Source organism: Astyanax mexicanus, chromosome 1, assembly GCF_023375975.1.
Source record: "Astyanax mexicanus isolate ESR-SI-001 chromosome 1, AstMex3_surface, whole genome shotgun sequence".
Taxonomy (NCBI): domain Eukaryota; kingdom Metazoa; phylum Chordata; class Actinopteri; order Characiformes; family Acestrorhamphidae; genus Astyanax; species Astyanax mexicanus.
The window spans coordinates 73,019,296-73,031,648 of record NC_064408.1 but is presented as its reverse complement, the minus strand read 5'-3'; the positions used below and the strand labels follow the sequence as shown (position 1 = coordinate 73,031,648).

Genomic DNA, 12,353 nt, shown 5'->3' with positions numbered 1-12,353 from the left:
ATAGTACAGCATGATTGACATATACTCGTTTTTTTGGAACAGCGCCCCCCAGTGGTCGGATTGTTTCAGCACTTTGCAGGTCACTACAGTGTCTCCACCTGAACATAACTGCCAAATATCATCCAGATTGGGCAACATTCAGCCTGCCAAAATGTCTGCTGAATGCTGATTGGCTGATGGTGTTCAGCCATGTTGATTGATTAAGTTGCCCTTTGAACATCCTTTAGAGGCTGTATGATAGATTCTGCATGCAAAGTTTCAACTTGCTAGGTTGCACGGTTGCTGAGAAACAGTGCTCCAAATTTACCTCTTGAAGTGAATGGGGCATATATCCGGAAGGACTAATTTGCATATGGCGGCCATATTGTTTACATATTTCAACTTTTTCTTAATGAATATTGAAGCGCATGCTCTCACGAGTGTTTTGATACCAAACATGCCAGGATTGGTCAACATTCCTAGGACTAGTTTGCAAAAGTAGGTTTTGCATATTATGCAAATTAGCAAAAAATCTATATAGACGGAAATTCATGGTCCAAATTGGAAAGTTGTTGGTATTGACCCAAGGAATCCATCAAAAAAAGAATTTTGAATGTAGGTCTTATGGTTTTTGAGTTATTGAGAAAATTGTGAAAAATGAATTTCCTTGTTTATAGCGCCACCACTTGACCAATCGGTGCCATTTTTGTTGTCCACCGAGATGCACTGATCCTACATCTACCTACCAAGTTTCATTTTTTTCTATGACTTACGGTTTAGGCTGCACAACTGTTTTTTCAGGAGAAAAAGAATAATAATAATAATAAGAAGAAGAAGAAGAAGAAAAATCTTAGCAAAAACAATAGGGTTCTACGCACCTTCGGTGCTTGAACCCTAATTAAAGAAAAAAGATTATTTGAATCATTTTAGAGTATTTTGGTCATTTCGTACATTCATACACAACACAAGTTGAAGAACAATGTAAAGTCAGAACTATAAAAAATGAGAAGTTTTTTTTGTATTACGGTGACAGTTTGTGCAGTCAGTGAAGTAGGACAGTAATTCTCATAAGAGGTCATGTAGTCTTTAATATTACGCTTCAGGAGGTTTTACTGCGCGTTGTGAATGACCTTTAAAGGGTAGAGTTTAACTCATTTCAGGCTTTATTCTTTGAAGCACAAAGGTCAAAGCGGTTAATTTTTAGTCTCAAGATGAAGATATAATTGAGCTATATCTATTTCAGGAGGAAGCTATTAATAGACTGAGGAGTTTGTTAACCCTGATTTTTGCTGAGTTAGCAAACCTGTGTGAGAAAGTACAGTACCGATCGCTTTAGTCAGCATGCATGACTGTTTGTTGCCAGAAGGTGGCGCCAGAGCACTTTTTACTGGTTTTATATCACTGAAGTTTGCAGAATAGGCAAGAGGTTTTAACTGTTTTAACCAGGTCCAAAGTCTCTGATATGAAATAGATCAGTATAGACCAGCTCTTATCCCCTCCCAGTGGTCTATTAATCTTTTCTGACTTATATCTGAGTATTTAAAACTCTTTAAAACATGTTTTTACATTCAGGCCATGCTCTGCATGTGAAGTGTTTTTAATTTGAACTGTGGCACTACTAACTTGAACTGGGGAGTAGGACTGATGTCTTCTTTATAAAATCAATCCTTATGTAAAAATACCAATATTAAACAGTTTCTTTAATCAGTAATTTTTTATAAAATCTGATTGTGTATAAAAAAAGTTTAAAATAGGAGCTACAGTAAGTGTGGATGATACGACAGAAAGATAATATTACAACATCTGAAACCAACTTTATTATACTTAATGATACTTAAAGATACTGTGTTAAAAGTACAATTGCCAATACACATTGATGCTCACTAAAATGCATCACAACAAATCATTAGAATTTTCTTTCTTCTGATTGGTCAGAGCTGTCTGCAGAGGGAGCAAGAATGTAAATAGAGAAAAAGGTCCGGTGTTCTAAACTAGTGACTTTATCTGTGTGACAGTAGAGACAGCATTTGTTTATGACTGTGGTAATTACCTGGCTATTATACCAGTTTAAACTAGACCGTCGAGGTCAGGTGTATTCACTGTATTCACAGTTGCCCGAAAGGTTTAATATATAAAGGCATACCTGAGGTAATGAACAAACATTCAGTCAGGTTCAAACAACAAAAACAGTTTGTTGTTTACAAAATTTGGATTTGTATAAAAATGCTGGCAGTATCTGTGATGCTCCTTGCAACAATGTTTTGTTAGATTAAATAAGAATGTCACTAGGTCTGTCACGACAAATGTATTATTGACTAATCCTACAGTATTTATAGGAAAATCGCCTCGTTAATACGCTATTATATTATCTTTGTCAGCGAAATAAAATAGTTTAAAATGACAATAATATTGTCTATAATAATTGCAAAGTCTTCTAAGTTGTCTGTGTTAGAGTATCATTACTGAACTCAGTATGGAGATGCAAGCTCATGTATTTTGTGGCATTGGATTAGAATGGTTTTGTGGTATATATGTTGGTCATAGTTTACTCAGAACCCCTCTCTGTTTCTCACCTGAGAGCAGAAGGAAAGGTGGCAGTGTGGAGCCCCACTGGAGTCATTAATTACTCCCCCCACACACGCACACTTCATTACGCTCAAGGTTAATCCCTCGCTTATCTTGCGGCTCTTCCCATCAGCCCTCCCTTCCTCCTGCTCATTGCTCCCTCTCTCCCTCACTCCCTCACTCCCTCGATGCCTTCCCTCGCTTTACCTTGAGACGACAGCGGCGTTGGGGCGGGAGTGGATCTATTACGTCTTATCATGGTGGGACAGGCCGAAGACGTGCCCTAGTGAAATATGGCTCCTGTCACAGCAGCCAGAGGAAAGAGAGAGCAGCCCTGAAGAAAAAGAGAGAGAGAGAGAGAAAGAGAATAGGAAGAGGAAGGAGTACAGGCGGCTCTACAACTATCACCTAATTCAAACGAATGGGCAGATTTCCAAGGCAGAGTTTGATTCTGGAGCTTGACATTGATTTGGCACACAATTAACCTCACCTCACCCCCTCCCCTGCCTTCCTCTCGCCACCATTCACTGTCTCCCTCTCTTTCTCTCCCTTTGTGCTCCTCTGTGCTTATTGATTTCCACTCCAGACTTTTCTCCTCACTAATAAACATTCCATCTTCTAGTGTTAAGAGTCAGCAGAATTAAACAGAATTGTAGTCATCTTCCTATTATCAGGTCCATAAGTATTTGGACAGTAACACATTTTTTGTCAGTTTGTCTCTGTGCACCACTGTAGTGTATTTGAAAAGTAGCAATCACAGCAGTAATCACAGAAAAAAAGCCAAATTGAGACATTTAGCAGGTTTTTCATTAATCCCTGCTGATGTCACATAAAAATCCCCCATTCTACTGTTAAAGGAAAATGTAAATAATTTTTTAGTTTCATAATTTTTCAATGTGATCAGTTATCTTCTTTTTTAGATCACTAAAATCCAATCAAAAATCAGGTTCTGTACATGTTTTATAATGATTGTGTATTAAACATATGATGAATGTAAGTCTGTCTGAAGTCTGAGACTCGTACAGTGGGCTTTGTCAGGGAGTGACCCCAGCAGTCAGTGATGCTGATATTATAAAGATGGATAGAGCTTGGCTTAATGGCACTGCTGTGAGGTGACTAGCCTGTCCTGGAGATTTATAAACTCCTGTGTTAAAAATAAAACTTGGAGCACATCAACCATGCTGGCTGAGTTACAGCAGTCAATAAATGTTTAATGGCTCCTCTGTTTCAATTATAATGCTGCCGCCTGCTTAGCACTTTTCTGTACACTCCTCAGAGACAGATGAATGATAATGTGCATTTGACTAGTCAGGTGATCATGCTTTGCAATGACTTGCAATGTATTTTATATACAGGCTCTTTCATGCATCTGCATGTGGCCTTGATGAAAATATAACAGTAATGTCAGTGGAAATGTACCCTATCTATACCTATGTTTCAGTTATTGTGCTCTCTGTTGTTGGATACGATTCAGAAAGCCAATTTCACTCTACTAGTGTCAGTAACTTTTCCTGGGACTTAAATTATGTGTGTTCAATGGACTGGTCCACCATCAGTTCCACTTGACCAACGTCTCACACCAGTCTTCTGATATCTTGGCTTACAAGGTCACTATAGGCATGCTGTGTTTGTTTTAGTAGTGTATTAGCTTCCTATTGTTCCAAATGAACTCTTTAGCGCAGTAATGTATATCAAATTCAGAGAGAAAAACACCTGCAGAGTTAGAAAATTCAGAAGAAGCCAGTAAACTCCTTTTTTGATTGGCCTTATTTGTAGCATATACTCTGTTATACGGTTTAATATAAGGTTTGATTACTCCTAGATTTTTTCAGTTGAGAAGTAATGAACACAGGTTTTTCCTGAAAGACAGAGAAATGGCATATTAGGATGTTAATTTTTTTGTTCGAGGCTGTGTTTATTATTTTTCAATAAAGTAAAAGCTAAATGTGGCCACACTGTACTGATTGGTTACTATAACTTGCATACACTGCTGACATTATAATTAAACATGTAGTTGGCATAATTAGTAGAATCATTCTTTGTTTCAAACAGGTAAATTAGTTGAAAATACTAAATGATGGAAAATGGCAAAGTTTGGTCACCTAACAATCACTAAACCCCCTGATTTTAGCTAAATCCACCCACAGCTCAAATTTAAAAAAGGCTAAAAAAATATTGGAGGGGTAGTTTGGGCGGGGCACTGGGTGAAGTATGGGTTTAGAGAAAGGGCAAAAGGGACAGTTGATTGGCTGAGCAGCAGCAGTTTGCCTTTGATAGCGGTGAGACTAAATAAATAAATAAAACATATCAAACTGTTTTTAAACAATGGCAGGTTCGGCTTAATCATGTTAAAAGGCTCTCTGAGCTACTTAAACAAAAAAAGGCAATATTGGGTTTAGCAAGAGTATAGTTAATTTATTGTAGAGTAATTAAATAATGTAATTATTGTGATAGACCTAGTGATACACAACTGACACTAAAGTTTAGTCCAAGATCATACTTAAAAAAAACAGCCCTGAGTGTAATAGTTACCAGCCACAGCAAACAGTTCAATAGATGAGAAAGAGTGAGGAGTAAAAACGAGGTGCTTGAGTGTAACTGTAGAGAGAACAATCAGGCAGAATGTTTCAGCAGTCTGGTATAATCAGATGATGCTCTGATTGTATAAACTGTAATTATGTGCAATTTTCCTTTTGTATATTTTTTGAATAACCATGAATTAGTTTGGTTGAACAGACAGAATGATTCAGTTAAAAAGATGCATTACATAACAAAAATTACATGGAATGAGAAAGAGGGATAAATTTGAATTCTATCGGCCTTTGTTTAAAAGATTATTCTTCTGCACTTGTTCAACTTGTAGGACTTGACTATATAAATTTGTACCCATAACTTATACTGGCTTAGAAAAGGCTAAAAGATGAGTTAAATCCTTTACTCAACAAACTAAACTAAAGTGCAAAAAGTGCATTCAGTGTTTTAGAGCAGTGTTATTTCAGAGCTGAAGTGCTGTGAGAGGCTAACTGATCAGACAGGGTTTGGGTTTGCATAAGTTATTCCACTTTTAGCCGCTCTGTGTGCGTTATTGTGTAATTGGCTGTAATATTGCACAACACTGATTTGCCGTATGGCTCACAGTCAACAGATAAAGCACAATTGACTCCACTGTTTTGGCATTTGATACTGTACACATGCGTTGCTTCTGTGAAGGTACATTTTGTAGTTTTTTTTATCTGAATGTTTTATATCCCTGCACTAAGAGAGAGAAAGCTGAGTATGAGTCACGGCGCAGCTGTGAAATGCTCTTAGGCAGGGGTGGGATGGGATGAGCAGCTCTTTTAGGCTTTTCAGAGAAATCTGTTCTGCTCAGGGCTGCAGCGTGCCAAATGCTGAGATTACTATAGCATGTTCTTGTCAGACTCCTACTGATATTTATGGTAATCTCTTTCTTTTTGGGTCAAAACGCAACACCCTGTAGCACCGTCGTAGTGTATGTAATTCTTGTACTGCTTTATGGTGAAGGCCTCTTTAGCTTGAAAATATTCTGACTATATGCACAGCAACAGGCTAGCTGGGTGGTAGTGGTGTGCAATATATATATAAATAATTTTTGTAATTCTGTTGATAAAGATAATAAACAATTTTTAGCATTACTTAAAAAGTGTTTGTAAATGTCTTGCACTGGCCTAGCCTGCCCTTATTAAAGGATATGGTTAAACTTTAAAATAAGGGTACACTAATTAACTGTACATATGACAGAATGTCTCAGCTAATTGTTAACTGACACTAGTTAAGGCATTATTAATCATTACATAACATTTTTAATTAATGTCTCCGTTCATTATTAGTTACACTTGGCTTAAGCACAAAAATGTAGTAATGTTGTAGTAATGTCTTAACTAGTATCAATTAATAACTAGTTGAGACATTACTTAATAATTTAACAATGTTTATTACTGTCATAACTTCTGTTTTTGAGATGCTTATTGTAAAGTGTTACCAAGGATATTAACATTTTTTCTAAATATATAAGGTAATAAATAAGGCATTATTTTATGTTACCTGAAACAAACAAACCAATGAAAACACCTATTAAAATATCAAACGTATGTGTAAACAATGTCACCTACCAGATAATTGATATTTAAGTGTAAACAAAAAAATCTGAGTTAGACTGGCAAAATTATATTATGTTTATATTAGTGGTGTCAATAACTTTGTTAATTTTGTTTTAATCACACCAATATTCTGTGTCATGATAAAAAATTGTATTAGCATTTATTTTAAATGCTGGTATTTACCTTTATTGTTGGGAGGATGACAGTAAAAATAGTGTAGTGTGGTTTTGGACTGGGACTAGATGTACTGAATTATAATATTTCAGGGCATATTTTGATGCTTTTTTTAAGTATATAAATGTAATGCATATTCCATCTTTCACAACTTTGCGAAAGAGGAAATGTGCCATCAGCTATGCTGAACTCTGCAGTGAGCAATGCTGTGCTGATAATCTGGAAAAAAATGAAGGATGGATGAAAGTATTGGATGGCTTGATAGGTTGCTTGTTAGATTATCCTCCATGCTAACCAGCCACGGTGATAAATACCCACACGCGATGAATAAATACGCTCACTACAGACAAACTTGGACCGACCTGAGCAACTTGTCAGCTGCCAGTGTAAATGCAGGGTTAGCCTATGCTAGCACACTGCATTTGCATTCCCAATGCTCACGTGCAGCAGTTTATATTAAGGGTTTGCCTAGTAAATGCATTGTAGTAAAGGCGTTTTGATTGCTGTTTTTCCCCAATGAGTTGCATACTTGGTAGTATTAGCTTGTGTATCATTAACACATCGATTTACAGGGTTCGTATGGTCATGAAAAACCTGAAAAGTCATGGAATTTAAAAATAGCAATTTCCTATTTCCAGGCCTGGATAAGTTTTTTAAAAGTAAAAACACCTCGAAGGTTTTGGAAAAGTAATGAAAATTTGGTCTAAGAATATTTGTGTTTTCGTTTATCGATGGAGAAAATCTATTTTGAGCTAACAAATACTTCAGCTCAGAGTTAATTCAGTAATTTAGCCCTACACAATGGAGCTTTTAGAACATGACACACATTTTATTATTAAAGATAGTGTGTCAACATTTTTATAGGATTTATTTCAGGGCTATAATCAATTTTAATTACAGTTTTAGTTGATTTTTGGTTTTATTGTCCATGTCTGCACTGATGTTTTAAAAATCGAATGGTCATGAAAATTTGCCTTGAAGGCATAGAAAGTCATGAAAAATCATAACCATTTATTGGTTAAAACGTGTATGAACCCTGAATAAAGATATTATCGTAGGTGATATATAGCAGTCTTTTTGATGAAAATCCATGGTGCATTAAAAGTTATGAGCATTCACTTTTTTGTTCACATAGGAGCCTGGGAGTCACCTAAACCGATCCATTCAGGATTACACTAGGGTGTCACTCACTTCTTCTTTTTCCACCTTTACGTTTTAGACCATTGTTCGGGGAAACAGGCCACCCAAAGATGCTTCCATCAACGGCCTGCTGGAGGAGTTTGACAGCATTTCTGTGACACGCTCCAACTCCCTACGCAAGGAGAGCCCTCCAGGAGCGCACCAGGCTGGATCCAGCAAGCAGCCCTCCGTTGCCTCGGCTAATGCCAGCAGCAGCGGTGGCCCTGAGGAGAACGGCTTTGGTCATTACTATGCTCGCTATTCCTGCGACCTGGACAGCAGCAGGGAGTTCTCTCTGGACCCGTACCGGGATAAGGGTGGCTACGACGGAGAGTGGGCTGTGGGACGCCACTACCGCTTCTCTGTCAAGCAGAACGGACATCCTGTTCGCAGTCCCTTTTACCCGGATGCCATGCCCCAGAAGGCCTCGGACTATGCCAAGATGCCACCGGACTACCACGCCTACTTGGAAAGCAAGGTGCACCTCTCTGCAGACGAGATGGGTGCCAGAGGAAGCAGGGACTACTACAGGGCCTCTCTAGGTGGGTCCAGTCAGGATTACCTGGGCACACCGTCCAGGGCTTCTCTGCACAGCGAGCAGATGAGCTACCAGGATGGAGACTGGGTAGGCGGGGCCTACGGTCCTGGCCTGAGGGACGACTATGAGAAAAGACCTAAGTCATCATACATCTCCCAGACCAGCCCCCAGCCGGCCATTCGCCAGCGCTCCAGATCAGGCTCGGGCCTTCAGGAGCCCAGCTTGCCCTACGGCATCAGTGCCTTCAAGGCTGCACCACAGGGCCCCTATAGCTCTTACACCTACCCGCGCCTGTCCGAAAACACCTCCCCTTCCCAGATCATCGGCAAGGTAACCCACTCAACCATCTCTTAGTCTTCCTTTACCTTCAAATGTCAGATATGTGTCTAGATCACGGTCAGTATCCGAAAACACATGTTCACCAGAATTTCGTAACACAGTGCAAAACACATTTTAAGATCAAATTAGACAAACTAAAGATATTATCTTGGTCATATTCCAAAATTTCGAAATTGCTGTTCCCAGTGTTTTTTACTGTTATCTGTGATAATTAATAGTGTTGGGTTATGCCAACAATGGGTTATTAGGGGTTCCCAGTCTTAAAACTCATGGCCCACATAACCCACTACAGAGTGTTCAGTACATGCCTTCAAAAAAATAGCTTTTTAGTTTTAACCGTTTGTTCATGATGGGTAAAATTCTAGAAATGTTCCACTCAAACTCACAGTATTATTCATGCAACTAGATTGCTAACCACCTTGCATTGTCATTCCAATAATTAAGCCTAACCTAAATATGTTTTTTTAAAATAATTTACTGTCACATCTTTAATTATGTTGAAATATTTTTATATACTTATATATGTTATACATATTTTTTGCATTACAAAACAGAAAAAAAGAATAACCTATTTAGTCAATGGTTCTCTAGCAGTTTAACTATGGTCTACATGGGACTGTGCACCACAGGTTGAAAACCACACCTTTAGACTGTTTTGCACTTGTTCCATTACTGGTATTATAGAAGACTGGACTACGTTTATTCTGTTAACGGATCAGATTTTGTTTATCTTATTTTAGTGATCTATCGACGAGTCGTCAACTGTGTTTTTAGTACTGTGAGGGCATCAAAAATATACATTTAACAGCTTAAAACGTGCATGTACTTCAAGACATGTACTAATTCTATTAATTAATCATGGTGTATTTGTATTTTTTGTAACGTGGAAAAAAAAAGTGTAATCATGTAATGTTACTGACTAATCAGAGCAGTTTAATTTATTGCAAGGTATCACTACATTTACATTTTAGAATACAGTTAGATTTAAAAGTTACTTTTTATAATTTCAGTACTAGTATTCTAACAATGCCATACAGCCCTAATTAAAAGTTACAGTTAATTGAATTTTATCTACTTTGTCTACGTGTAAATGTCCTATATTTATTTATGACCTCTTGATTGTAACAGTTTTTATTGATATTTAATTATTTATTTTCACTTACCAATTTTCTTTTAGGCTGTTTTATTGTTACTGTGCCCTAAAGACGATATGAATTAAGCTTTGTTCTAATGCACTGCCATTTATCGTGGCACATTCCTATAGCAGTTCATGCTGTATGAAAGCGAAATAGGCCGGTAGGTGTAAGTATTTTGGATTTTTAATGGTTTTTTTTAGGTTAATTTGTAAAAAAAGAACCACCCTTTTATAAAAAGATCCGTAAATAACATTCATAAGTACTGTACAGATCTTCACAGGCTAATGATTTCACACTGCATTAGAATGTTTTTGTAAATTCCCTGCAGAAGGCCGTTAACTTTCCAGTGTCTCCACCCTGACCCCGCTGACCCAGAGGACGCATAGATAGGGTTTTATCTCCCGAGTCGCATCTCGCCGCGGGCCGAAACACTCTCGTGCTCTGCAGTACTGGCTCTGTGATGGATCTCATGTCACTGCTTAATCTACTTGCCCCGAACGGGAGCCGGGCTGCCAAAGACACAAGATTACTTTTACGAGAGTGGTGCAGAAATCAATTAACGGAACACTGGCAATCTCACCGATAACAGCAGTTCATTCCAGACCAGCGAGGTGAGGCCCTGTGTAAAGCACACAGAGCTTTAGCGTATTTAAATACCGCAGCCCAGATTGGCTTTGTGAATACAGCGCTTTCTTGTAATTGGGGAGATTAAGCAGTCTCCAGAAATATGTGATAATACTTTTTTTATTACATCTAGGGCTGCAACGATTAGTTAATATAATCAACAATGCCGATTATTTAAATTTGTCGACAATACAAATTTCATTGCCAAATAATCGTTAATTTATAACGTTAACACATTACACAAAGAGCTGGAGACAAAAACGCAATGGGAGATAAATGGGGGTAAATGGCTCACTCACACAGTTTACACTCAACTTAATCTGTCTCCAAAAGTGCCCAAACTCAACATATTACATATTAACTCACTAAATATTAGTAATTTCCACGTTTAAAGAGCATCTGGACATTTAAATGCTTTTAAATCTCAGCTCTTTTTATGTTGTTTTTAGAGATGAAGGACATGGCAGAAAGAAGCCTTGACTGATCGAAAAAATTATTATCAGCTTAGTCGACTACCAAAATAATCTTTAGTTGCATCCCCAATTTTTTAGTTGCATCAACACATTTTTCAAATGAAATTATTTTCCTGTGAGAAAATATTTTAATAATGTGGTTAAATTATAGATCAGCTATACATATACACTGACATACATATGAACTGACCTGTGTTAACACCACACAACTCAAGATTGTAATTGTTTAGGTATGTTTAATAATATATAGTGTATTGCACACAGAGTGTAAAATACTGAATTTCATCTGTTTTACATAAAACACATCCACAAATAACCCAACAATGCTTATATAAACCTTATTTATATAGCACTGTATTTTAATGTATTTTTGAATAAAGTTTTTTACGTATTTGTGGTATTATGTTTTTTGCGTCTATTATTAGGCATTATTAAATTTTTCATGTCGCACATTAGGCCATTTTTAAGCACAGGATGACAACCACAAGTCTAAATTACTTTTTTAAAATACGTACATTTTGAACCCACATAAATGAATGCCTCCATATTACTGACATATAACTGACACTTCTGTGACAAATGTAAAATAGATAGGTAGCCTTCTCTTGTGTTTTTAAATTGCTTGGTTTAAATGGCTAAAAATCATATCTGTGTATCTACTAATGGATTGCCTTGTCTCATCATGATTTTTTTTTTATCTTCACCTATCATTCCAGATGAGTTAACTTTGAGTCTTAGTTATTTATTGAGCAGCTATAGTGTATTATACTTTAAAATAAGAACAAAAACTTCACATCAGTGTACCTATTAATTTTTGGCTTTTTTGAAATAAATTGTCTAGTCATGTTTTTTTTTGTTGTTTTTTTTTTTTTTTTCGTTTTTTCTGTCTTTCTCCAACTCATCATTCCATGTGAGTTAACTTTGAGTCTAAGTTATTTATTGAGCGGCTGTGGTGTATGACTTGACAGAAAAATGAAAAGGATTCACTCCAGCTCTTTATTTAGCAACGGAGCCATTTCTTATTCATCTCGATACTCAACCCCTGATAAACTCACATCTATCCTTAGCTCAGGTCTTTTAGTGAACAAAGGGTTTTTTCTGCTGCTCTGGGCCACTATGTATAAAAGTGGACAGCTTGGGGACTTGGAAACACACACACACACATACACACCCGGCGAATAAGAGTCGCGGCTCATTGTGACAAATTGATGTTGCGGCACTTTCCTTT

General features: G+C 37.2%; 1 protein-coding gene across 5 annotated transcripts in view; it reads left to right on the top strand.

Moving 5' to 3' along the window:
- The window catches only part of pak5 (p21 protein (Cdc42/Rac)-activated kinase 5), a 63,872-nt gene that overhangs the window by 33,454 nt on the left and 18,065 nt on the right, over positions 1 to 12,353 (top strand). For all 5 annotated transcript variants that reach the window (XM_007232822.4, XM_007232826.4, XM_007232821.4 and 2 more), the window contains one exon: positions 8,056 to 8,883. In XM_007232822.4, coding sequence (XP_007232884.2) covers positions 8,056 to 8,883 — 828 coding nt within the window. The remainder of the gene's footprint in view (positions 1 to 8,055; positions 8,884 to 12,353) is intronic.